This window comes from Styela clava, chromosome 10 (genome assembly GCF_964204865.1).
Source record: "Styela clava chromosome 10, kaStyClav1.hap1.2, whole genome shotgun sequence".
Classification (NCBI taxonomy): domain Eukaryota; kingdom Metazoa; phylum Chordata; class Ascidiacea; order Stolidobranchia; family Styelidae; genus Styela; species Styela clava.
In genome coordinates this window covers 17,493,289-17,517,314 of record NC_135259.1, presented here as the reverse complement: position 1 = coordinate 17,517,314, position 24,026 = coordinate 17,493,289, and the positions used below count along the sequence as shown (strand labels likewise).

General features: G+C 35.7%; 1 protein-coding gene across 4 annotated transcripts in view; it reads left to right on the top strand.

Annotated features, from left to right (window-relative positions):
- Positions 1–533: 533 nt before the first annotated feature.
- Positions 534–24,026, top strand: part of LOC144428111 (uncharacterized) — a 38,552-nt gene continuing 15,059 nt past the window's right edge. The window contains exons 1-4 of one of the 4 annotated variants that reach the window (XM_078116824.1): positions 534–645; positions 2,586–2,679; positions 21,720–21,805; positions 23,770–23,811. In XM_078116824.1, the coding sequence (XP_077972950.1) occupies positions 21,759–21,805; positions 23,770–23,811 (89 nt within the window). In that variant the 5' untranslated portion in view covers positions 534–645; positions 2,586–2,679; positions 21,720–21,758. Of the gene's footprint in view, positions 646–2,585; positions 2,680–12,292; positions 12,367–21,388; positions 21,552–21,719; positions 21,806–23,769; positions 23,812–24,026 lie in introns of those variants that run through there. The other 3 variants (XM_078116823.1, XM_078116822.1, XM_078116821.1) reach the window with 3 other exon arrangements.

Genomic DNA, 24,026 nt, shown 5'->3' with positions numbered 1-24,026 from the left:
TTGGTCAGACCTCAATATTAACCCGGTTGATATAAATTTCTGCATATTTTTATTTTTCAAGTACAATCTTATGTCTATAAATGTTTTTAGATATGAGAACTATTTCCGAAAAGACCATTTAAATTAATCATAAATTGGTCTTTATACAGTAATGAATATACACCGAAACTTATTTTTTATATATAACGCACGAAAGTCTTGAATGCTAAAAGCCATGATCCGACCTTGCATTAGTCCTAGTTAATAAGCATATCATCCATGTCCATAAAGGCCCCAAAGTCAAGAATTACATTCTCTTGTTTTCTGTACGTGTACTATAAAGAGATGTTCTTTCGTTGTTATATCTACATATGACAAAATAAATTAAATACACACTGAGTAGATGTACCGTTCGATTAAAATATTCGCAAGTTGTTTTGATATGTGACCTCATACAACCCCGAAACCGGCGCCTACCGCGGTTTCGTAAAAGCACACGGGAATGCGGAACTATGGCCAAATGGTTAAATATGAGTTTCCTTCCAAGCTACCATCAGTTTTCCGCGTCGGTCTACGTTGTGAGTTCCTCAATGCACCGGTCAAGCGAAGAAAAGGCAATATCAACGAAGACTGGAATCCAATGCAAGTAAACCAGTACCAAGTAAGGTAATTATTACTTAAAAATTTAGGATGCTTGTTTACGTTATATAATATCAATGATATGTCATTGCTATAGACTGGAAGATACGTTCAACGTAAAATGAATCGACGTTATGTATATTCTTGCGTTATATTAAGCTGTTGTGTTCAAATCTCAAACTGTTACTATGCCAACGCGGAAAGAGTTCGATTATTACCAAAACATAACTTCCCATTCGTGATAGTGGTTATTATCGCGTTGTTGAAAGATTGTGTGGAATGCCGCACAAAAATATAGTGCCCTAATCACGTACAGAGTGATTGACCGAATTCGTGGTTCGCAGGTAATATGTGGATTATTACCGACTGTACTAGCTCAGGAATCGTTTATCACAACAAATTCGTAATTATGTCACATTTCGTGTAACCCCAACTGGTAGTTAATTTATATAGTAATTTCAGTTTTTGTATATTGTAACACGGTCGGTACCGGTTATGTTTTATAAGCGACGGAAAGGAAAGGTCTGATCTAAGCGCACATACTTGTTTATGTTACCAAGTCTCGCTCTATCGATTCGCGGTTCAAGCACAATCGAGAAAATTAGAAATTGAGACCATGATTTTAACATGAGCCGATGTTGTGTGTGCGCTAGAGCTTGGGAGTGAAAATGCTTTACGGCCGATTATGTTTGCAACCGTTGGTATTTCACATCGAATTTTACGTTCTTTCCCACGAAATCTACAAACTTCTGAACCCCGAATTCCTCAAGTCTTTGTGCAAAATATCATATTTCTTTCTGTTTGCTACTCTTGATAGAATGTAGAACGAAGGTCGCAGACTACGCTACGTGCCCAATTCAACAAAGCGTGGGTTTTGCGATTATTTGCCGTCAGTGAAGATTGAATGGGCTTTCCTCAGAGATATTTAACTTTTCCAAACGCGGAGGTAAAATGAAACATGTTTTAATAAAGCTTCATTGTGTCCGAGAGGGGATCGGCCTCGGGTGTAAGGAGTCAATGAAATATCTCTGAGTTGAAGACTCGATATTTAGCGTTAGTTGACTTTCATAAAATATTATAAAGTCTTTACGATGATGTTCACATATCAAATATATTATAAAAATTATGCCCCCGTGTACGCAGTAATGCACAAGTGCAATTCTCAAGCATAATGTTCAAATCTACAAATTTACAGTTTGTATTCCCATTATCATTACATCTCCACTCGAATAAAACCGTGAGCACAATTGGTAGCCGAACGGCACATCCTCCTGTTACTTGTCGTTTTGGCCAGCGGTGGGATTCAGTAGATTCGCGCGAACCCGTTCTTGGAATGTTGTGCTATATCGAATGGTGTGATTAAAGCGAACCCGTTCTTGAGCTAACGACTAATATTATATTAGGCTCTCTGAAGTTATGTGTTAGATTTATTAAGAGTGTGTCATGTTGATGTAGCTTACGTAGTGGCATACAATAGTAAATATGACGTATAGTTATTAGTTACAAGTCGTAAGTTCGGCATGACTTTCTGAAAAGGAGGTAACCCGTTCTCAGTGAGTTTGATACAAACGAGAACCCGTTCTTAAAAGTTAAAATCCCAACACTGATTATGATGGCCTTTTCGTCACAACACGATTGGCAATTTTCACGTTTATGATTAAAGAATATATGGGTCTTATGAAGTTATGAATTGAACTTCAAACTTTCGATCAAGATTTTTGGAAAGAAGTCACAGTTATATATGGCCAGAATGTATCTACCCGGTTTATTACATACTGGGCGAGCACTGGTGGTTGGCGAATGAGGTTTTAAACTTGAAGTATCCATCTTACTATGAACATAACTAAACCTAATACGCCAACCTTCTATGCAATTTATCATCACTGGGCTTAATGTACTTCCTTGTCGAATGAAATTTCCATTAGAATTATATCCGGGATATTTACCTCCTTTCATATTTTATTCAGACATTCGTTAAATAACACCAACAACAACGGAATTGAATCCAAATCTGTCCAGAACTTGAAGATCGATTGAATCTTGAAGATCTAAAAGGTCAAGGTATGGTTTTCTTAACGATGAATATTGTATATTGTTTCACTCGTATCCAATAATGAAATTAATTGTTGATCGACACGTTGAATGAAGTTGTCTATGATTTATAGATCGAGGGCCAGTTCCGACCCACTTTGCCGTTGTTAGAAATAAGCTAATCAAACCGTTGTGCAATAGGACCCCAGGTCAAAATTTGGGATATTTCTTACCTACGCCGTCGAGAATAATTTAATCTTAGTGCCTATTTCTGAGCTTCAGTTAAAACAACGTTTTGTTCCATTGGTTGAAGTAAGAATAATATTACTGAGATAAATGTCAACACAATTTGGATTCTCATACCTATTCCATCTACGTTTTAATAAATACAAGGGCACATTTCGTAACCGAATCTTTGACACGACAAACAGTGGAACGATGCAGCCACGCACATCAATTATTATTTGAACTGGTGAAAATCGATTCACGTACTTCACATACTTGGGTTTCACAACATTCGAAGAGTTTTGGGCGCTGTTACCAAAAATTTGCAAAACTATCATGTCATTCATACAGACATTGAGAATTTCGGCAAAATTTTTTTTGTATATCTGTATTGCACAATGTGTTTTATTGGAGCCTAGTACACCTCTGCTCCGAACAAGGCTCTTAATAAGCAATATTTTATATGTCGGTTGCTAATGGGTTTTGAAGTATAGTGTGGATTCTAATGTGTAGAAGTATAATGCGTTTAGAAGACGTTAGTTTATGGCTTTTTCGTTTATCTCCCGTGCTTTTTAATACCTAAGCAGTATGTTGATCTTAGTGTTGGCTTGCAGCTATTCGCAGTATCAAAAATAATGTGTACGTTTTTCCTGGGTTGTTTTGTTTAATGGGTACTCCCGTTGTATGTGTACCGGGTTAGGGTCAGGCCATAATTTTATAACGATTTTCCTTATTTTAGTTCTATTACGAGTTCGGGGACTGTTCGTGTTGGCCAAGTGAGTATACCCCCTGCCATATTTTTACACATACTTCAAATAATTACATCTTAACCATGCCCATTGAAAACTGTATTATCTATTATTACTTATCGATCTTTAGATCGGTAAGTATGTTGATAGGTATTTGTCTGTTTGTCTGTCTGTCTGTCTGTTAGATGCACGCGATATCTCACAAAGGCGTGGTTGAATGTGCATTCATCATATCTCAGACCAGAAGCCTATTGATTTTGAATGAGTTATGTCGTATAATTAGCGAGTTAATAATTAATTAGTGATGGGACACGCGGTGTCATTATAGAGTCATGAATCGAAACCGCAGTTTCGATCGATAAGTCTTCGGTCACCGACCGATATGCTCGTATTCTTTTGTTATTAGCTCACTTTGTGACGCTTTGAACTCTAACCACAAAGGTTAGTGCCGTGGTGGGAGCTAATAACAAGATCGTGATTATAAGCATATGCCATTTTGTCCCAAATAAGGTTGTTGAAAATTAATTAGGGTTGAAAAATTGGCGCTCCAGAAGTATGTGTACTAATATGGAGGTACCTAATTTTGTTCGCCTATTTAGATCAAATTGCGTAAAGGGACTGAAACTTATGGTCAGGGGGATATTCACTTGGCTAACACAGACAGTCCCCACACTCGTAATAGAACTAAAATAAGGAAAATCGGAATAAAATAAAAGCCTAACCCTAATCTGGTACACATACTTCGGGAGTACCGAAAAATTATAAAGGGTGTCCATGAAGTCTTGAAATCTTTAAAAATTGCAAAGGGAATTTATCGATACCCTATCTTGTTTTGGCCCTCGCAGATGTATTAAATGAAAATACTTTAACAATTACTGACTGAAAACAACAAACCTGGTTAAGATATATTGATAACTGACTTCATAACAAAATTGAAATTGTAAAGGGATTTTATGGACACCCTGTATAATGTATATATTGTAAGTACGAGGGGATTTATTCTCGAATTGCGCGTCAGTTTCAAATCCCTGGGTTTATTTTGATGACAGTGAATTATAATATATTGTACTGATAGTCTCATCTATGTTAAGATTGATTAAAATTATTGTTGCGATGTCTGTTTTGGACCAAAAGAGCTAGCGCCACCCAATGGCAATGATTTTGATGACGTCATAGCGAAAAAAAGTAATAGCCTTCTGGAGAAAAATTTTATCTTCAACCACTGAAAATTCCAAAGCAATTGGTCCAGTATTCGAAGAGAAAAGCGATTTCTTCAAAACGTGTCAAAGAACAAGGACACTAAGAACAACAATAAGAACAACAACAAAATAATATTGAAACGATCGTTATGTCCACTACGTGTCCAATAACAAACTTTGACATTCATTGGCCTACACCCACGCCATTACACCAAGAAAGCGCTATAATCCAAACGCCTTTTAAGCACGACCCAGATATCGCATTCGTAACCGCCGTACATTTGTGTGTGTGGTCGGAGTCAGCGATATCAGCATCACATCTTGTATTTGCTTGGCTCATTTCCAAAAAGAGACTTTATCTCGCAGGCTGCGACGTATTTATGGGAACTCTTATGGCTTTTATATGGCTGTTTATACTGGTTATAAAAACAGGGATTGGATTTGGAAAATGATACATTCTCACTTCACACATAGGGCGTTTGATTTTTTAAATTTAGGACAATGGAGAGAAATAAGAATATTTGCTCATACCGCGACCAAAGTTTATTGTCCCTCCGGATATCTCGCGGTTAGTATTAGGCAGTGATTGGCAAACTTTATGTACTACTTTACCAAATATGCACATTGCAATAATTACCGCCTATGAACAAACAATGCCACATTAAACTAGCAGATAATTTTGCCAATTACTACAAAACAAACACCACACATTAGCCATTGTTACGACATGCATCCGTGGGCAAATAATAATATTTTAATTTTCCGTTTTTGTGCATTAAAAGAGAAATTGGTTCACAGGCAGCATTTGGCCCGCAGGTCGCAGTTTGCCGACCCCTGTTATGAGGCAATGAGGCCCAAAGTGATCAGTGGTGTATCATATGACTCGCCCTAAGTTATTTTATTCTTTTGAATTGAGGGTACTCATTACTTACTGGATGGGCCATATCGTCGCAGTGAAACTCAATTAGCTTGTGTCACATTTTCAAGGTTTTGAGAAAATCACATTTTTGTAATTTTTAGATGTGTACAAGAATGGACATGAGCACTACCTAAAATAAAAACTAGGCTGATAAATGTTTTAAATCCAGACCCAACGATGGCACCCGTTTCATATTAAGCTGAAAATCAAAACAAATTCGGAAAAATGTGACATAAGCTTATTTAGTTTTACTTCAGCGACAATAATTACTATATTTTAAATAGCACCTTTGTCAAACGAAATGCCGATCATAAGCTCAAAAGCAAAAATGAGTGTTTTGTTTTACTATATATATTCAATAAGAAAGGATTTCGCCGTAGAATATGTCGTTACGGACGCGAATAGGTTTATTTACGAGACTGAAACAAATAATAATAAATATTCAATTCGCTGGTCGAAAAGGGGGGGGGGGGGGACGCGCAGACGATCACCCGAAATCGAACAAGCTATTTCTCTCGTTTTTCCGTCGCAACAATCACGATATGAGAGCTAACCCGTCTTCAGTGTAATTAAATATTCGACATTTACTCTTGGAAATTAAAAGTACGACTCCTTATTCATACCAATGTGAGTGGAAGACCTTCGACATGTTTTCGTTATAAGTAAATTATATTTATTTGAATATATTGGTTCATTTTTATCTGTATGATATGACCTATGCTAATGGCGCTTGTTTTATTACATTGTCCCTACTCTAGACGCGGTTAGCTTGTCACGGCGTAGTAAGTTGCAACGATATATTCTTCCGCACGAAAGAGTGAGTATACACAAAGTAAAAAGCCAAGAAAACTGTGTGATCACGAACAAGACAGCAATGCCCAAATATATGGACTGGGCCCGAAAGCTAAACCGAAGTACAAGAGTATCTTTTACAGTACCGTTAGTCTTTCCTATCGAAAACAAACAATAGCATCTGGTTGTTGACATATAGATCAATCTTCCGTACGAAAGTGCGTTCACGAAGTAAAAAAGCCACGAAACATCGAGGACCACGATATAACGAAAAAACTGTGTGCTCGAAAATAAACGCGCGTGGGCAAAAACATGATTCGTGGTGCGTTATTACCTCTGTTGTGCATTTTCAAATTTGGACTGATTTTCGAGCTCGTGTGGTTCTTAATATCGCTCGAAGCCAAACAGTCCGTAATTCGTCCGTGGTTGATTTGAAACGTTCTACCCATGCTCTTTATATTTTTAAGTCATTATATTGGGAAATCTTCATAAGTAAACTTGCCCAAAAATTAACCTAAATGGCGATACTTTTTTTTGTGTGAGGCGGGTTGTGTACAAATAATGGTACTAATATCAGAGTATGCACATGAGACAACGACCACATATTATTTAACGGGACTGCGATATAGTATACGATCAGATACCATACCTTGCCTAATATTTATAAAAGTACGTGTGAAAATGGGCTTCACCACTTAGTGGCATGTGTACCTATCATACAGCTAGCTATATGTTATTACAGAATCTGAAATTGAGTAAAATACCAGATACTTCACAACTTTACATACCCAGTATAAAAGCTACCGGGTTTCGAATAATGACAAATTTAAAATTCTACAATTATTTTAATGCTTTCCTGCCTTATCATAGTAGGCTATTGTGCTGTTGTGACTTTAAATTTATGTAATTTATTGACTTAAATTCTGCATGAACCGTCCTATTGAACAGTTGTGTATTTACATTTTTGTAATTCAATGATTTCTATGGTTATCTGCCAGTCGGCGTTCGGAGTCGTTCGCTTAGTGAGTCCGGAAATATCAGGTATTTTTAAACATATTTCTGCCAATGTCAGTATTTTGGCGTCCGACTCCGCACTTTAGTATACTATATTTAGTTCGATTTTTAATCTTGTATGACCCAATGTAGACTATTCATAGGTGTCGCTGCTCGATAACCAATGCTGGTTTATCGCGTCCCGTTTCACCCTGAATTGCATTATTTTTCTCTCTTTTCTTATCTCGTTCTGTATGTACAGTGTGTATTTCTTGGTGATAAAATAAATTACTGATTACTGATTACTGGTTTAGCTGAGTGGAATGCCGAAGAATTAATGATGTTATCCGTAGAATCCGGTATCTTGAAATTTAAAAACTGGTACGACACGCACAAAATTGATACAATATTTCAAAAATTGAAACAGAACATTAAATATTGTTAACGCTATACTTGATTTTCATTGTATATTGAGGTTACGTTAGACACAAAGATGAACTGGCTCACACGAGGGAAAATTATTCAGCTCCGTACCGAGACCCTATACCTGGTGAATTTCCAAGGAAATGACCATGGATATTTGAAACAACTGCACCTTACATTATTGCGCAACTGTGGTCTGTTTTCAGATCTCACAACTGTACGTATTTCAGGAATTAGGTGACATCGTTAGTGTGGCAAATATTCATAAATTACTATACTTGGTTATGAGCGAGTCAAATTATATTTTTGCGGCGTAGTTTCCTTAAAACCTGTTGATATTTCATTTTTCAAATTTTTGTACTAAAGGGTACAAAAACCTACCGAAACCATAAATAAACTTATTAAATTAAAACATACCCACATACAAATTTATTAAGAACTTGGTTTGAAAATTATGGCTTTAGTGTGGTATTTATGTATACATACAACATGTTATATCGACAGTTTTAAATCCTGTATGCATGAAACTGTTTTCCTGGCAAGTTTGCATCGCGGCAAAAAACTTTGTTTTCGATTTTGGGATTTATTTTTGCGATTGCTTCACACTCATGATGTATTGCCTTTCCGGGATTACTTATTATACACGATGTAATATAGCAATCGTTCTGTTAAACAAAAGCCGTTAGAGGGCTGTTACTTTATTCTAAATTTTCTTTGAGTCTCATGAGATCCATATCTCCTCCAAAATTTCGCTGTTTTTTTTCAAACTCAAGGCAACACTTCAACATGATGTATTGTAGCACTTTTATTTGAATTGTAAACAAGGTTCCCTCACGTTGCTCAACTGCGCCATTGTGCAATACTACCAGACCAATTTTCGCATTAAAGACCATTCTCGCGCAGTTGAGACATTACGTTTCCAAAGCGTGGAACATGATGTATGGGAGCCCTATATTTTACTTGTAACTTTCGTAACCGCTGAAAATTTCAAAGCAATTGATCAAGTAGTTTAAGTGATAAGCAAGTTTATCTGGACAATAGTAGCAGCAAGAAAAATAATAACAATAATAATACTAACAACAACATATTAACAAAACGACCCATAGGTACACTTCGTGTGCAGTTGATGGCACGTAATAAAATAGGACAATGGTAATACATTAATGTGTCAATAAAATATTTTGTAGATATGGCAAATAATAAGCTTTTACGAATCCATTCTATACGGAAATAGGGTTCGCATACATAACAATCTTATTTCGTAACATACGTCATGCACCAAAAACGGACTGATATGTAAGTTATTGCAAGTAGTTGGGGATTAAATTTCTTAACGCTAAATAACAAGAGAGCGACTTAAACACGAGAAAGCAATGCTTTTCATTGTTAGGAGGGTTATCTGGGTACACGTGCTGTCTGCGATTTCTTGCCCCGGGAATTACCCCAAAATTTATACCAGTACCATGAACGGAGTGGGATTGCAACGGGATTGCGCAATTCTAAGTTCGATAGAAATGGGGTCTGTAGTATACTTCAGATCAAACGGCGCATCTGGTTCAACTTCTCTTTGTTTTTCAATTTGAATCAATTTTGGGCGGATTTTTTTTTTCTTCTACTCCACAGTCACACTCCAGTGATAGATGAAGTCATAGATATGTCATATTTGGGTTATACTGTATTTGCAAGTAATTTAGAATATTTTCATTTAAAAATTGCATTTTCAAAAATAAACACGTGCCTACACAAGCTAACCAAATCGTATTTGAAGATATAATTTCATTTCACTTCAGATAGTAAATACGTCACAAAATTCTGCACAGTATGGGTTTTTCTACCTTTTAGAGGTTAGTTTGGTGGCGTAAACAATATGTCTATTTGCTCATTTCAAATACCAACCGTTAACCCCACATAATTTCTCTGGTTACCACTGTATCATTATTACAGTTTATTCTGTGACACTCCACATGCGATTTGAGCTAAAATAAACCCCATCGCACTTCAATTAAACAACCGAGTACAGTAACCAACAGCGTCTTAGTGACTTCTTGTCTATAGCCATACTCATACTCAAGGCACACGATAATCCTTGCTATAATCTTTGGACTATCCATTAAACATTTATCGGTAGAGCGATTGTTCAAATGGTTAGAACAAAACGATTTTAGTTCCAAGATTTTTGGGAAACGGCGTGTGTAATATGTGTTGATGAAGAGGGACGAAAAACATCTATGCCAATATCTTTTATGGCCGTGGAACTAGCCTGGTGTTATTGGAGGCTCATTAACGATTTTAAGTTAATTCCCTTAGTTTAACACTGATTGTTTAAATATGCATGCAACTGCTTTTTTGTTATAGTTGAACTATGTCTGGAGGAAGTCTGGACTTGGTCAGACATAAGTTCATAACGTTACAGAAATATATTTGTGTTGGTGTGTAGCAAGACTCTCGAATCACTCGGGTAAATTACCTAATGCTAATTTCAATTAAGATAGCCTATACAAGCTAAAGCTGAAGTGTAGTACTCAAATATTCGACATCGAATAGCCAACCATTTTAATTATAATTCATGCACTTCTCGAATTGGGTTCAAAAACTATCATATAGAGCAGGGTGGCCAACCTGCTTTCGACCGCGATCGATTGAAATCTTCAAAATAGCTCGTGATCGACTGATTGGTAATAAGGTCATACACAAAAACGATTGAGTACTTAATATGCAGATAATTGCACACAGATACTGCATTCGTCCGGAAGTATACCGTATAAGGTAAAAAAGGAAGAAATTGTACGGGGTGCGCACGCAAGGAATTTCCCCCAAATTTGTCAGGTGTTTTTGCCCGGGCTGGTAGTTGAATTGCGAAATATCTGCCTATAAAAGGATGGCAACAATCATCGCTCATGTTAAAATCGTTTGTTCAGCTAAAAAGAATTTTCGTAAGATTGGCTGATTTACCGCAGTTTTGGTTGAAGGAGATGTATGGTGGCCCATCGTTGTCACGTGTAAAATTTAAAAAAAAATGAAGAAATAAAATGAAAAAGCGAAAATAAAAAAATAGTTGTAAAAAAACATAAAAATAATTGAAAAAAAAATAAAAAAAAATTGAAATTAAAAAAAATATTGAAAAATAAAACAAAAAAAAAAATTAAAAAAAAAATTAAAATTAAAAAAAAAAAAAAAATTGAAAAAAAAAATTGGATAAAAAGAAAATAAAAAGGTTGACAACAATGGTCCGCCTCGTGGCCCATCGTTGTCACGCGTTTTTATTTTTGAAAAATTTGATGCTGCTTGGGACCAACGTTGTCAGGCTTAATCCTACACGCACAAATGTGTTTCCTGGGTTTCTAACTCACTACTGATTTTCATGAGCAATATCCAATAAATTCAACATGAAAATGTTCTATAAATTCTCCATGCTACAAGTTCAACCACAAGCAATATATTTATAATAATGATAAGAGAATATAGAATTGGATACGAAAATTTGTTTTTACGTGTAGAAGGTAATTTAATTGGAAAATGCTGCTTAACTGCTCAGACACTCGTGCGATGCCGGTACGGTACCGTCTGACCGTACCGGTACCCATGCAATCACTCGTGAAAGAATGGGAGATACGGATAGTCTCGTAGAATATAGTCTACTGAAACACTCTCTGCGCCTGCCCCATACCGTACAGCCGTAACGTACCGATCCAGACAAATGATAAATCGCCCGTGCTCAACCATTTATTTCAATCCATACCTCGACTCACTATATTCTACTAGGATCATGGTATGGATTGAAATATGGTGCAGTAGTTAAGCAGCATTCTCCAATTAAATTACCTTATACACGTAAAAACAAATTTTCCGAATTTTCGTATTCAATTCTATATTCTCTTATCATTATTATAAATATATTACTTCTTGTTGAACTTGTAGCATGGAGAATTTATAGAACATTTTCATATTGAATATTGCTCAAGAAAATCAGTAGTGAGTTTGAAACCCAGAGAACACATTTGTGCGCGTAGGATTATGCCTGACATCGTTGGTCCCAAGCAGAAGCAAATTTTCTAAAAATAAAAACGCGTGACAACGATGGGCCACGAAGCGGACCATCGTTGTCAACCTTTTTATTTTCTTTTTATTCAATTTTTTTTTTTTTATTTTTTTTTTTTTTTAATTTTTTTTTTTTGTTTTTTTTTCGTTTTTATTTATTTATTTTTTTTTAATTTAAATTTTTTTTTTCATTTTTTTCTTAATTATTTTTATGTTTTTTTACAACAATTTTTTTATTTTCGGTTTTTTATTTTATTTTTTATTTTTATTTTCAATTTTACGCGTGACAACGATGGGCCACCATAGAGATGCTCAATCTTCGCTAATTTGAATTTGAAAAATGACTGTGATTGATGATTAGTAAATAGCAAGCAACAAGGTAATAAATACAGATTATAGTTTTTAATTTATCAATCAAACATTTAACTTAATATGTATATATCTTCTGATGGTACGCTTGTCAGTTACAATCTATTACGGCATATATCTTAGCTCACGTGGCAATATGTCTGTCTAACCTTCAGATAAAGAGCAAAATTAATTCAAGTTAACTGTATTATTACGCAACGCGGCTCTTTTGTACAAATGCAGATTGCGATGAAAATCATTCTTAACCCTAACTCCAACCGGGTAATTACTAATTTGTTATTTTCCAACGTGGCGGGGGTATTTTTTTCGAACCTCAAATTTCTGCATTAGTGGCGGGGGCAGCTTGATCATGTTTTTTTTTTTTTTTTGGGGGGGGGGGCATGTTTGGCCACTACGCGAAATAAAATAAACTTTGTCTATTCGAGCCTGAGTTTAAATAAAGCAACAAATTTTTCGTAGCATTACTTTATTCACCCTATAATGTTTGATTTGAGAATTCAGTCACTCGAATGGCGGGCGAAGTTAGTGAATCCCAGGCTTCTAGTTCTAAGTCAATAGTTTGAAATCAATTCTACATATAGACACGATATAGGACATAGTTGAATTGGTATCGTTGTTCCTAAGTGTACTCTAAAGTTTGAATAAATAAATGCCGAACCAGTGGGCAACTATTTATCGTAGGTTCTATGCTCGAATTGCTGTTTTTGAAACAAGCCAAATTACTTTTGTATTTATTACTAACTTAATGTTGCGAGGTGAAACGTTAATGACAATCAATTGTACGCCATTTTTATTCGTTTGTGTAAGGTTGTGTGTAAGGTTTTTTAGCCTTGATCAAATTTGTGTTTGTGATCTCGGCACCACGAAATTGGGTGCTGCTTTAGCGTGAGGTCTACCGCTCTATAATCCCTACAGTATTTGGTATACTTCAGGTCGCACCTGAGTAGGCTACATGTTGCGGTAGACTTCACGCTAAAGTAGCACCCGAAAATGTTTTTTCAATAAAAGCTATCGTGCAAGATATCTGTCGCCAGCATAACCGCGACTTCTGCTTTCTGACCGCAATGATTGCCGAAATCAAACATGGACCACGAGATAACGGCGTCCTCAAATGGCGATAGTAGCGCGAGACTCTTATTTATCGGTTTAAATTACGTGTTTTTCCGCGTGATATGCTCGCCGTGAACAACGTTAACTTGAAGGCCTATTCATTTTGCAGAAGTAAGAAATTGACATTCTATCCAGCATTTCTTAAGAGTCGACAAAGTTTATTCTCAATATCCGTGCCCTCGGTATTTCCTAATTATTAAGCCGAGATTTCCAATGTTATGTACAAAGTCACCGCCACCAATGCAATGTGAGAATTGAGTAAACACCGCCCCACGCTTTTAAATACCAAATTAGTATTTATCCAGTTGGGATTTGGGCCAGAAATGATTTAAAAATTTGAATTTCCAGCGCAATCTTCATTCCTAATCCCAACCCAACTTGATAATTACTAATTTCCATATTCTGAGCGCCGGCGGGGGTGTTATTTTGATGGGGGGCACAATGAAGGGAAAAGGATTCCCTCAATTATTATTTCCCACGCTTTGTGCAACTGTTACCTTAGTGTTATACATCTACTGTACTTGTAGAAAAATAAAGATGATATTCAGACTTTCAGATATTGAGACTTTTATTTAGTTTTCAACAAACCAAGTATAAATCATTATCTTATTATATTATGTGTTCAATCAATGGAATTCTGATACTGATACTGCTACATTTTTGGTGCAAATAAACATACACAAAACATACATCCTCTTTTATTTGCATATGTCAGTTACCATTGAATCATACCAGGCCTCTTGAGCAAATAGTTTTGCCCAAATCCAGACATAGGAACACGGTATACCTACGTACCGGTATATAAGCAATCGAATTTGTGTTGACACTGCACGAATGGCTAATGTACTGTTAACGAGAATTAATCTCAAGTTCTTAATTATTTTGTTTTCGAATAATTACCTCATACTTTGTGTGACGTTATATTGAATATTTCATGATCAAACGTTAAGTCATTAAGTCTTGCATAACTTGATACTTTATTAGTTTATTTGATGTTTGATGTTTCGTGATAAAACTTAAAGTCATTTTCAATATGTTGGTGATTAGTGTTTAGAGCATTGCTAATATTGTGATTATCCTTAGATTTTTTCGTTCGAAATTTGCCAATTTTCTATCAATGGTCAGATGCTCAAAGCGTGGATAACCCCCATCAGCATCTCGTTATTTTATTGGCAATAGCTAACAATTGGGTACTTCCGTTGTGTGTGTACCAGGTTAGGGTTAGGCCATAATTTTATTCCGATTTTCCTAATTTTAGTTCGAGTTTGGGGACTGTCTGTGTTAGCCAAGTGAATATCCCTCTTGCCCATAGGCTTCAGTCCCTTTACAAAAATCGATGTAAAATAGGCGAACAAAATTAGTTACTCCAGATTGGTACACACACTTCTGGAGCGCTAAAAATTGTAACTATAAAAATAGATTCGAAATATCTTTACGTAATATTTACGTATAGTTCCATACTGTACAGTGCTCAAAGAAGTTGTGCTAATAATATCGAAAAGTAGCGGGCAAATGGATTACGTCATTACGATCGCGACTTTTCTTTTTGCAGCTATATTTTAGAAACTCAATCACAGCGCAATGCAGCGGGGCGAAGCGAAAACATTGGCCATCGCGACCCACAGTAATCGTCTGCTCGTTCCAAATCGAATCAAGGAGATCGTAACCAGCGCAAATGAAATAAAATTGAAACAATTAGTGACATTATCTGTTACAAATTAGTTCTTTCGTGATTGTTCAAATGTGAATTCGAACTAAGAAGCCCTGGCAAACTTATAGTAATACATATGAAAAGCCGTTTTCTTCCGTGGTTCAATTATCGCCCCGGTGTTCCTAATTTGATAATAGTCCGGGGAATTTTCTTTTAAAGTCCCAATTTCACTCCCAAGTTTAGTTACCCGTCTGTACCTGCCTGGCGCCATACTAGTATGTAAATGAGCAATGACGGACCGAGTTCATTCACCTATTCTCTCGGTACCAAAAATACTTACGCCATCTGGTAAACATATTGCAGGAATCATTTCATGACAAGTTCGGAATGAGGCGTTGTGCCAGTAATCAACTGTCGCCGTACTTCGACAACTGAATGAAAATACTGTGTGGACACTGCTTATTTGGTAGGCGAATGTATAATTAATCAGAATTTATCCTGCGTTCCGAACTGTTATGTTTTCAAATATGTTAAAGCAGTTGTTTACACTAACCTTCTATACAAGGCGCAGTATAGAATATTTCGTGGAAATAAATGTCATTGTCAATTTGTAATTGTTATTCAGAGCATTGCTAATATTGTGAATATATTCAGCTTTGCGTTGTTCACCGTTTAAAATTCACCAATTTTTCAAAGATAACTTCAAATGGCATATTTCTTTCCTGGTCGGTAATATTATTGGAAATGTTACTACGATTTTACATGTTGGCAAGTTTTTCGAAGGCTAGTTTTATCGGTATTTTATACAGTCTGAACAAATGACCACTCAAACCCGATTAATATTGTCTTAATTTTTTCGCCCATATTTTAAGCAGTTCAAGAACATGCATGACATTGAACGGGAATTTCCCAGATTTATTGGAATGTTTATTGCCCAATGTCAACCAAGTTTGTTGTAAATTTATCAGTAAATTATTCTCTTGTTATCATGCGTTGACTCTGGTTACTAAGAAGTTGCTAAGAATAATATTTGGACAATTATTACATTGACAATGCACAATTATTTTGTTAATAATAAGCATCGGGCAAATGAATTACGTCATTACGTTCGCGACTTCTGCTCTTATAGCTATTTTTCAAAAACGCAAAAACGAAGCAATGAACGAGGGGCCGTTGGAATATGGGTCACCGCAACGCACAATGAGCGTCGTGTTTCAGATCGTAATAAGAAGTTCCCGACAAGCGCAATGTGGGATTGAATTGAAAAAATAAGTTGAGCGTCACCTATACATTTTTGCACCCATTTGAACCAAGATGGCATCAGTAAACGTATTCTAACAAATAAATTCTTGTTTTGCTCTGGTTGAATTATCACCCCGGTGTTCTTGATTTGACAATCCTCCGGTGAGTTTTCTTATAAAAGTCCCCGTTTTACTACCTAATTTTGTTTTGGGGATTACAAGGTGACATGTTTTATAATTTTATTGGGATATATTAGGATCCATTTATGTCTATGTAATATTACCCAGAACCCATAGGATAATCCATTGGAAAAAATAGAATATATTTTTTTCGAATCTAATCTCGAATACTTGGAAGATATATTCATGATATTTTATGTGACTTTTTTATTGTGATGGGTTCTCTGTGCACATAAATTACTTAAAACTTAGAAAACATCACCTAGACAGTTTGCTGAGCGTTCACACGTCATAAAAACATGTTTCTTCAATAACTCTATAGGAAGAAAAGAGTCATATGCCAGAATTGCATTGTAGAAATATGACTGCAATACTAAAAAATGAAGAAATCACCTCGACCTTTGGCGACCAAATAAAAAACAAGATGGCGATAATTCAATTTTCTTCTGAACCGATCCGAATAAGTTACTTTTCGATTCAAATATTTGATATGAAATGCTCAGCCCCAGTTGTAACAAAAAAACGTGGCAGATGCGATGTAGGATTGCGTTCATACAATATGTCGAGCGACATCCCCTGTTGTATGTTCATTGGCTTTATCGATTGTTGGAATGTAAATTAGAACTAAACAGGCCTTGTAACTCATCCTGATACATAAAGCATGCTCCAATCTCGCTCTTCCATCATACGTAGGAAATGTGACCATCAAAATAGTGCGCTTTTCAATTTATTAAGATTTTAAAATTGTTGGGAAATATAACTTTGTTTGACGCCTTCTTACATGTAAAGACGGTCAGTGTTACGGCGGCTTGCATCAGAGATCTATACACTGAAGCGGAAATGTAATTTTGTCCACTTTATATTTCAGGCCGTCGCATTAATCAGACCTGGATTGATTCATTGATTTAAGCGACAGGTTTAATGAACAATAAAATTATTTTGTCATTACTACACACACAGAGTTCTTTGTTCTACGCCCACTCATAGATTGTTTATTGTCTGCTAGACGCCAACTAGTATGCAAATGTGCTTTCCCCTTTTGTATTCTTAATATTTTTTCAGGGACAAATTGTGTTGTGTGACGCGAATGCTTTATGATTTTCCCACGCTTGGTGGATATATTATGGGTACTACCGAAGTATGTGAACAAATATGGCAGACACCAGAACGTAGTATGTGTACCAGGTTAGGGTTGGGCCATTGCTGTCGTTAAGTGGGATCTATTTTATCAGCTATGCCGTGACAGTTTGTTTCAGGTTGTCATAGCGGCAAAAGGACTCTTTTGTGTACTGAAGGAAGCGGATCAAATTTCATTGTAATAAACAGAACGCGACGCTTTTGCTCAAAGAGCGTTGTATACAGATAGACTGATAGAGGCATTTGAATTGCACGATTTAATTTAAGGTATACCTCAAACATTGGCCCACGTTATTCAACCTATCTATTTATCAAAGAGATTAAATAATCATCAATGCATTCCGGATTATAACTAAGTACTATATTTGAAGACAACTGAAATTTTAATATGTTAGTGATGAATAGCCAGCCGTCTGCCCACGTACAAAATGGTGTAAAATCTCTACTTAACAATTCAGAAAATTTTAGCTGATATGAACCGAATGAAAAGAAAGAAAAAATTTGAATTTGAAAATAAGCGTGTAAATAGTAGTCAACTAGATATAATAAAGGACATTAGTTTTAAGTTACTGGTCACGGTTTTTGAGGCAATTTGAAACTTGCATAAGTTCGAAACTTCAAAGAAGTGTATTTGATGAATTCTCAAATATTAATTTTATGGTCAACTGGAGAATGAGGGTGGCTGCGTACCTTCATTATTTTCATATTTTATGCAAATCGATATTTCATGAGCGCAATCTAACTAAATGTTCATTTGAACAGAAATTTCTGCTACGTTCAGCATTTTGAATGTTGAACGTCGCATTAATCGCACGATTAACGTCGCATTAATCGTCTAACAATCAAAGGCGGCATTGTTACGCAAGCGCGCCGCTACTTCGATCATAATCGAAATCGTGAGATTTATGTTTTGCACTAGTTTCAATAAATATCGAACTTTGTGTGAAATTGGTGTGCCCTTAGCGACCCCTAAAATTTGTCGCTCGACCCTTCGCCCCCCAGTTTGGAAAACCCTGATTTAGATATCTCAGTATTCAAATTGAATCACGCTTAAAACAATATCAATATACAATCTCACACCCATTAGTGCATATTAGAAAACTATTATTAACCCCATTATTAACTATAGCTACTAAACGGATTGTTCGTCCAGCCTACAATGGAAATATCCAATAATGGTAGATAGGACTAAATAAATTGTTATATATATATTTGGGACGATTTTACAACACTGAACCTGAGTAAAATATTTTCCTGCAGTCAGTTTATACTGCAACATGAAATACCTAATTCTAATAAAAAAGAAATATTGAAAATGGAGGGTGGGTTTTCTAAGTAGAGGAACCACTAAATACATATTTGCCATCTCATGTGCAAAAATACTGTGCCTTGTTTTTACTCAAGAAAATAAGATTTCATATTTTTAAGAAACCCAGTAATGAAAGTGGTTCATTAAATTTAACTGTTCCACAATATTATTTTGGTTTGTAGTTCATCTTGTGGAATATGTATGTAGCAAAGTTTGCGGCCCGCCGAGCCTTCAGATTTATGCTTGTGGCCCTCGTGGTAATTTGAGTTGTGCAGGCCTGACTCAGAGTCTTAGATAGAATGAAATGTTATTGTAAAAACGATTCCCAGAAAGTTTGCGATTGCTCTAACTAACTATCTTGGCGTGGCAGACTAAAGTCTCTTGCCAAATGCTCTATTCACCCCATCATTCCGAGTTTAATGAATTGGGCTGACAATGTCGAACCGAAAAGATTGCATTCCTGGTATAAATAGTTCCGCCTTTATTAGTCAGCGGTCGACAGTACAGAGCCCTGTTCATAGTGAAGCTGCGAAGAAGCGTTGTTCAAACTTTCGGTGCACAATGTTTGAAAAAAGTTTGATACACAAACGCCATCAACATGTTTCCAGAGAGTTTTAAATACACCTAACTAGAGACGGATCATCTCGATCTGGTCTTGGTAAACCGGGTGAGTTTTAATTTGGTATCTTAGCCCAGACCCGGACACGCTAAATTTTACCCATTGAACTTTCAGCATTGGGAATATGGTTTATGAACTTGGGCTTTGAGTAATATGACGTCATTCTGGGATATACTTTATTAGTTGATATCTATGTTTTTATTTCTTATTTAACTATAATTATAGTGTGATACATATTCCATACAGAACTGGAGAAATATGAGCAGGGTCGTGAAATTTTGGGAAAACTTGTAACTTGTAAATGTAACTTTTGTTTGATCCGACGCATTCTTACATGTAAAGACGGATAGCGCAGGGCGGCTTACATCAGATCGCGGAAATGTGATATGTAATATATATACCTTTGTGGAGCGAGACTGATTTATTAGTATAAGCGACAGGTGTAACAAACAGAACAATCATTTCTGTATATTTTGTCATGATTGTTCTACGCCCACTCAAAAATACCTGCCAGGTGCCAACTAGTATGCAAGTTTTTTTTTTTTGAAATCCTATTCTCAAGGACAAATTACCAAACGTGTACTGGGACGCGTGTGTGTTATGATTTCTCTTTGGTGGATATTGGTGTTATGTCCTGGCATTACATAGAGCCATAAATGATTATTCACCGTTAATAAATAACGTGCGTATGTGATCATTTTTAATCATAGGAAAAGTAAACATTTATTAAACTTTTTCACAGCTTCTATATTAAGCAAGCCTCAAAAAATAAACAATGGCGCGCGCTGGGGAATGGATTTTTTTTTATCATGCAACGACTCTGCTGGTTTTGCTGTATTCATAATTTATACCATCTTTTCACACAATTTGTCATCCTGTGAATAAAATATAAGTTGAAAAAGACTTTTATTTTAAATGCGTCGTCACAAGTTACGTCTTATATCACTATTAGTGACACTTTAGTAACAAAAATAAGTACGTTGTAAAATGGATGCGCGCTTCTAGGCAGGCAATGTAATGTAATACCCAGCGTTTTAGAGATGATAATGAAACGCTATTTTATGATACCTCAAATTAAAATGCCTAAAAAGGTTTAATTAAGTTTCATAATATATTTTCTTGAATACATGTTGAAATAATCTTAAGTTTACGAACGGTCAGTTCTGAAAATAGACGACCGGCAGCAGGCCGAAAATATGCAATCAGCCAATTCGAGCAGCGTCCGTTTTTTGATTGTTCAGATAGGCCTGGCCAACAAGTATCTGTCTCTTCAATTGATTCAGATATATGTTACTTCACCCAAAGCGTCTGCTACTTGCGAAAAATGTTGTCGATTTCGAGTAATTCATGAAAAGCAAGTGTAATTGTGACCCAATTTTTCCTGGTTTTCTCTCCGATTCGTAGATTTTTGATAAATTCGATTTCCTAAACACTTACTACAGTATTTTTTTCCAGCAATCTCATTAAATTATTACTTTTAGCTTGCAAAGTCGCATTGGAAAATCTTGTCTGGTTTTTGTTGTTGTTTTTAACGTCGGATTCCTAAATATAAATTTGCTTTGCATCCTGTGGGAACAGTTCAAAAGCATCAATGCAGAGCACTGCCCATAAATGTGTACTATTTAAATTGGATTCGGTATATTCATAACGAAATTTGTCATTGAAAATCCTAAAGATAAATGCATAAACACAAGTTATCTCAAAAGTGAGTTTACACCTTTAATTTTGATTTGGTTTTCAGGTGCTAATCATAGAGGGTTCCTTTTTCCAGAAAACATAGTATGGATGGATAGTGAAATTTTGGTATTGTTTGCATTTTTCATCAACCCACAGAATGACAAGGAAATTAACTCAGAATGTTTTCTGAGGAAATAAACGCTTTATGATGAATACCTGAAAAGCATGACACCCTGTATAACCCTACTATAGATGCAATGAGTTCATGCAGGTGGTTCTCTATGTCATAGTATTACTTACCAAGGGGAATACAATACTAAGGATAAGAATTAGTCGTTCTAATTGCCAAATACCATACATGGCCATTTTTGAATACGATGTCGCCATGCAATCCAACTATCACGTTCATCATCATCTCTTCATCTTTTTTCGAATGCAGGTTTGCAAAGAAGAAGTTGCAAAATACATTGAAGTTATAATGAATCAACGTTCTAACAATGAGCGGAAAGGGCAATGGGAAAAATTGTAAGTGAACATTTCACAAATATGACTGTTTTGGGGATATGGTTCGTGTCACGATATTGTCGACCTTTCCCATAAAAAGTCATAAAAGTTGAGAATTGAATCAGAAATTGCACTTTAACCTTCAGTAATAGAATTCAAAATATACTTTATTGGTTGGTAAATTTCAAAGCACATTTCTTTTCTGCATTAAATCATAGAATAATGTTCCAAATTTTATTCCCAATTTCAAATTGCTGTAAATATTCGAGTTTCGCTTGTTAAATATCAAATCGGTATATTTGGTTATTGACTAAAAAGTATATAAATATATATTGCTAATATTGTACAAGGTATTGTAGAGATGTACCGACACCACTTTTGTTGCCGATACCGATCCGATAACAACTAAGAACGCCGATACCGATACGCCGATATTACATAGAGGCCGATACTTCCGATATTCCGATACCGATACTATGTAATTATTACCTTAATTAAGTGTGCTGTGTAGGGCAGACGGGTTAAAACAATGGTCTTTGAGCGTTATTTATAGTACACATTATTTCAGATTGAAAAAAAGATATATCACATATGAAATTGATGTTTGGTATCCAGATGCATTAATGGATTCGGATGCATTGTGTGCTGACGCTAGTAATCTCGGTGTCCAATTAGAAAACTCATATGCCGGGATGTCCAATTCCAATTTAATTTTAATATCGCGACCTTCGAATATCGTTTTTCGTGTTTAAAGAATATCGAATATATGCAAAAATATTTTATTTTGTGTTCAATCGTGATCGTCGCGGCAATAAATTACAGCCAAAATGAAAGGATATCAATCAGCGTCGACTAGAAGTACCTATAATGCGTATAATAATACTAGGTGGCCACATCAGTAAATCTATAAAGAAATTGTGTATTTAAATAATATTGAAATTATTATAATCACAAAATTTAATACCTGTGTAGAGAGATAATTGCGTCGTAATTTAGCTTAACGATGTCGATGGACTAAATGACACTCGCGCTTGACGATAAAAAGTTAGAATTAATAACCGTGCCAAAAAGTGCATGTGCTGTAAAAAAAGTCTCCGATTCAACTGTATGATTTAAATTTGGGCGCCTAGTTGCTCTCTTTTCTGTGCTGTGTTGATATATTTCTTCATAATCAATATGTAGTCAAAATGTCAATATGATTTATGAAAATTTTGCAGCGAAAATACCCAAATTAGATGAGTTAGTTCCTCTGGTAAATATTTAGAAACAGGTGAATCCTATTCCCGTTACCACTCGCGGTGGTGGAGACATGCATGGCTCATAGTTCACGATCTCTCCGGGCAAAAAATAAATTAAAAAGTCTTATTTTTTTTTTATCTTTCAAAACATTCTAGATCATATCAAAAAGGTAAATATATCGGAAATATCGGTATTGATTCAGCCGATATCGATACATGGCCGATACCGAAAAAATAGTCGATATTGCCGATACCGATATATCGGTACATCTCTAGTCTATTGCGCCCCAAGTGTTATATTTGTCGCATTACATTTGACACATATGTTTTGCAAATCACTCAAAGAATGTGTGAAATTGTTGGGAACAGGATTCACATGATTCCTACACCTTGAAGTCATTTACCTGTGTTTTAGGGTGTATGAAAAAAATCCGATACGATTCCTTCAGATTAACCTACACACGAAATATATTTATGTTACCAAAAATTCTTTTCATTTTTATGGTGTATGTATTCTGTCAAATGTAGGATAGATCTGCTATTAAAAGTTCTATGATATTCTGGCAACACATCATATTTACAAAATATAATGAATTCACAACTCAATACCATCATTCTATCTTTGACATCATTTAAAACAATCATTTTTCACCCCTGTTAATCATTTTGTTTGTCAAACTGATCAACTCTTGAATTATTAATTCCTAACAACTTCAGTGTTGAAGCAACGTTTAAATTTTTTTATAGCTCAGATGAAGAACCAAACAATGCCAAGCCCCCAATTGCTGGGTAAGCTGAGTTTTTTAATGCTTTACATTTTCGACATATCGCCGAAGAGAACAGAAGGGGCCTTAGTCACATTTTTGCAAAATTCACTTTTTTTCAATACTCTGGGGTTTGAGCCATGCTCTACAAGGTGGTGGTCTTGAAATCCTGAATTTCTCAATCATAAAAATTTTAGCTGGACTTAGGACTGTAGAAGTTAAGAACAGAATGGGCCTAAG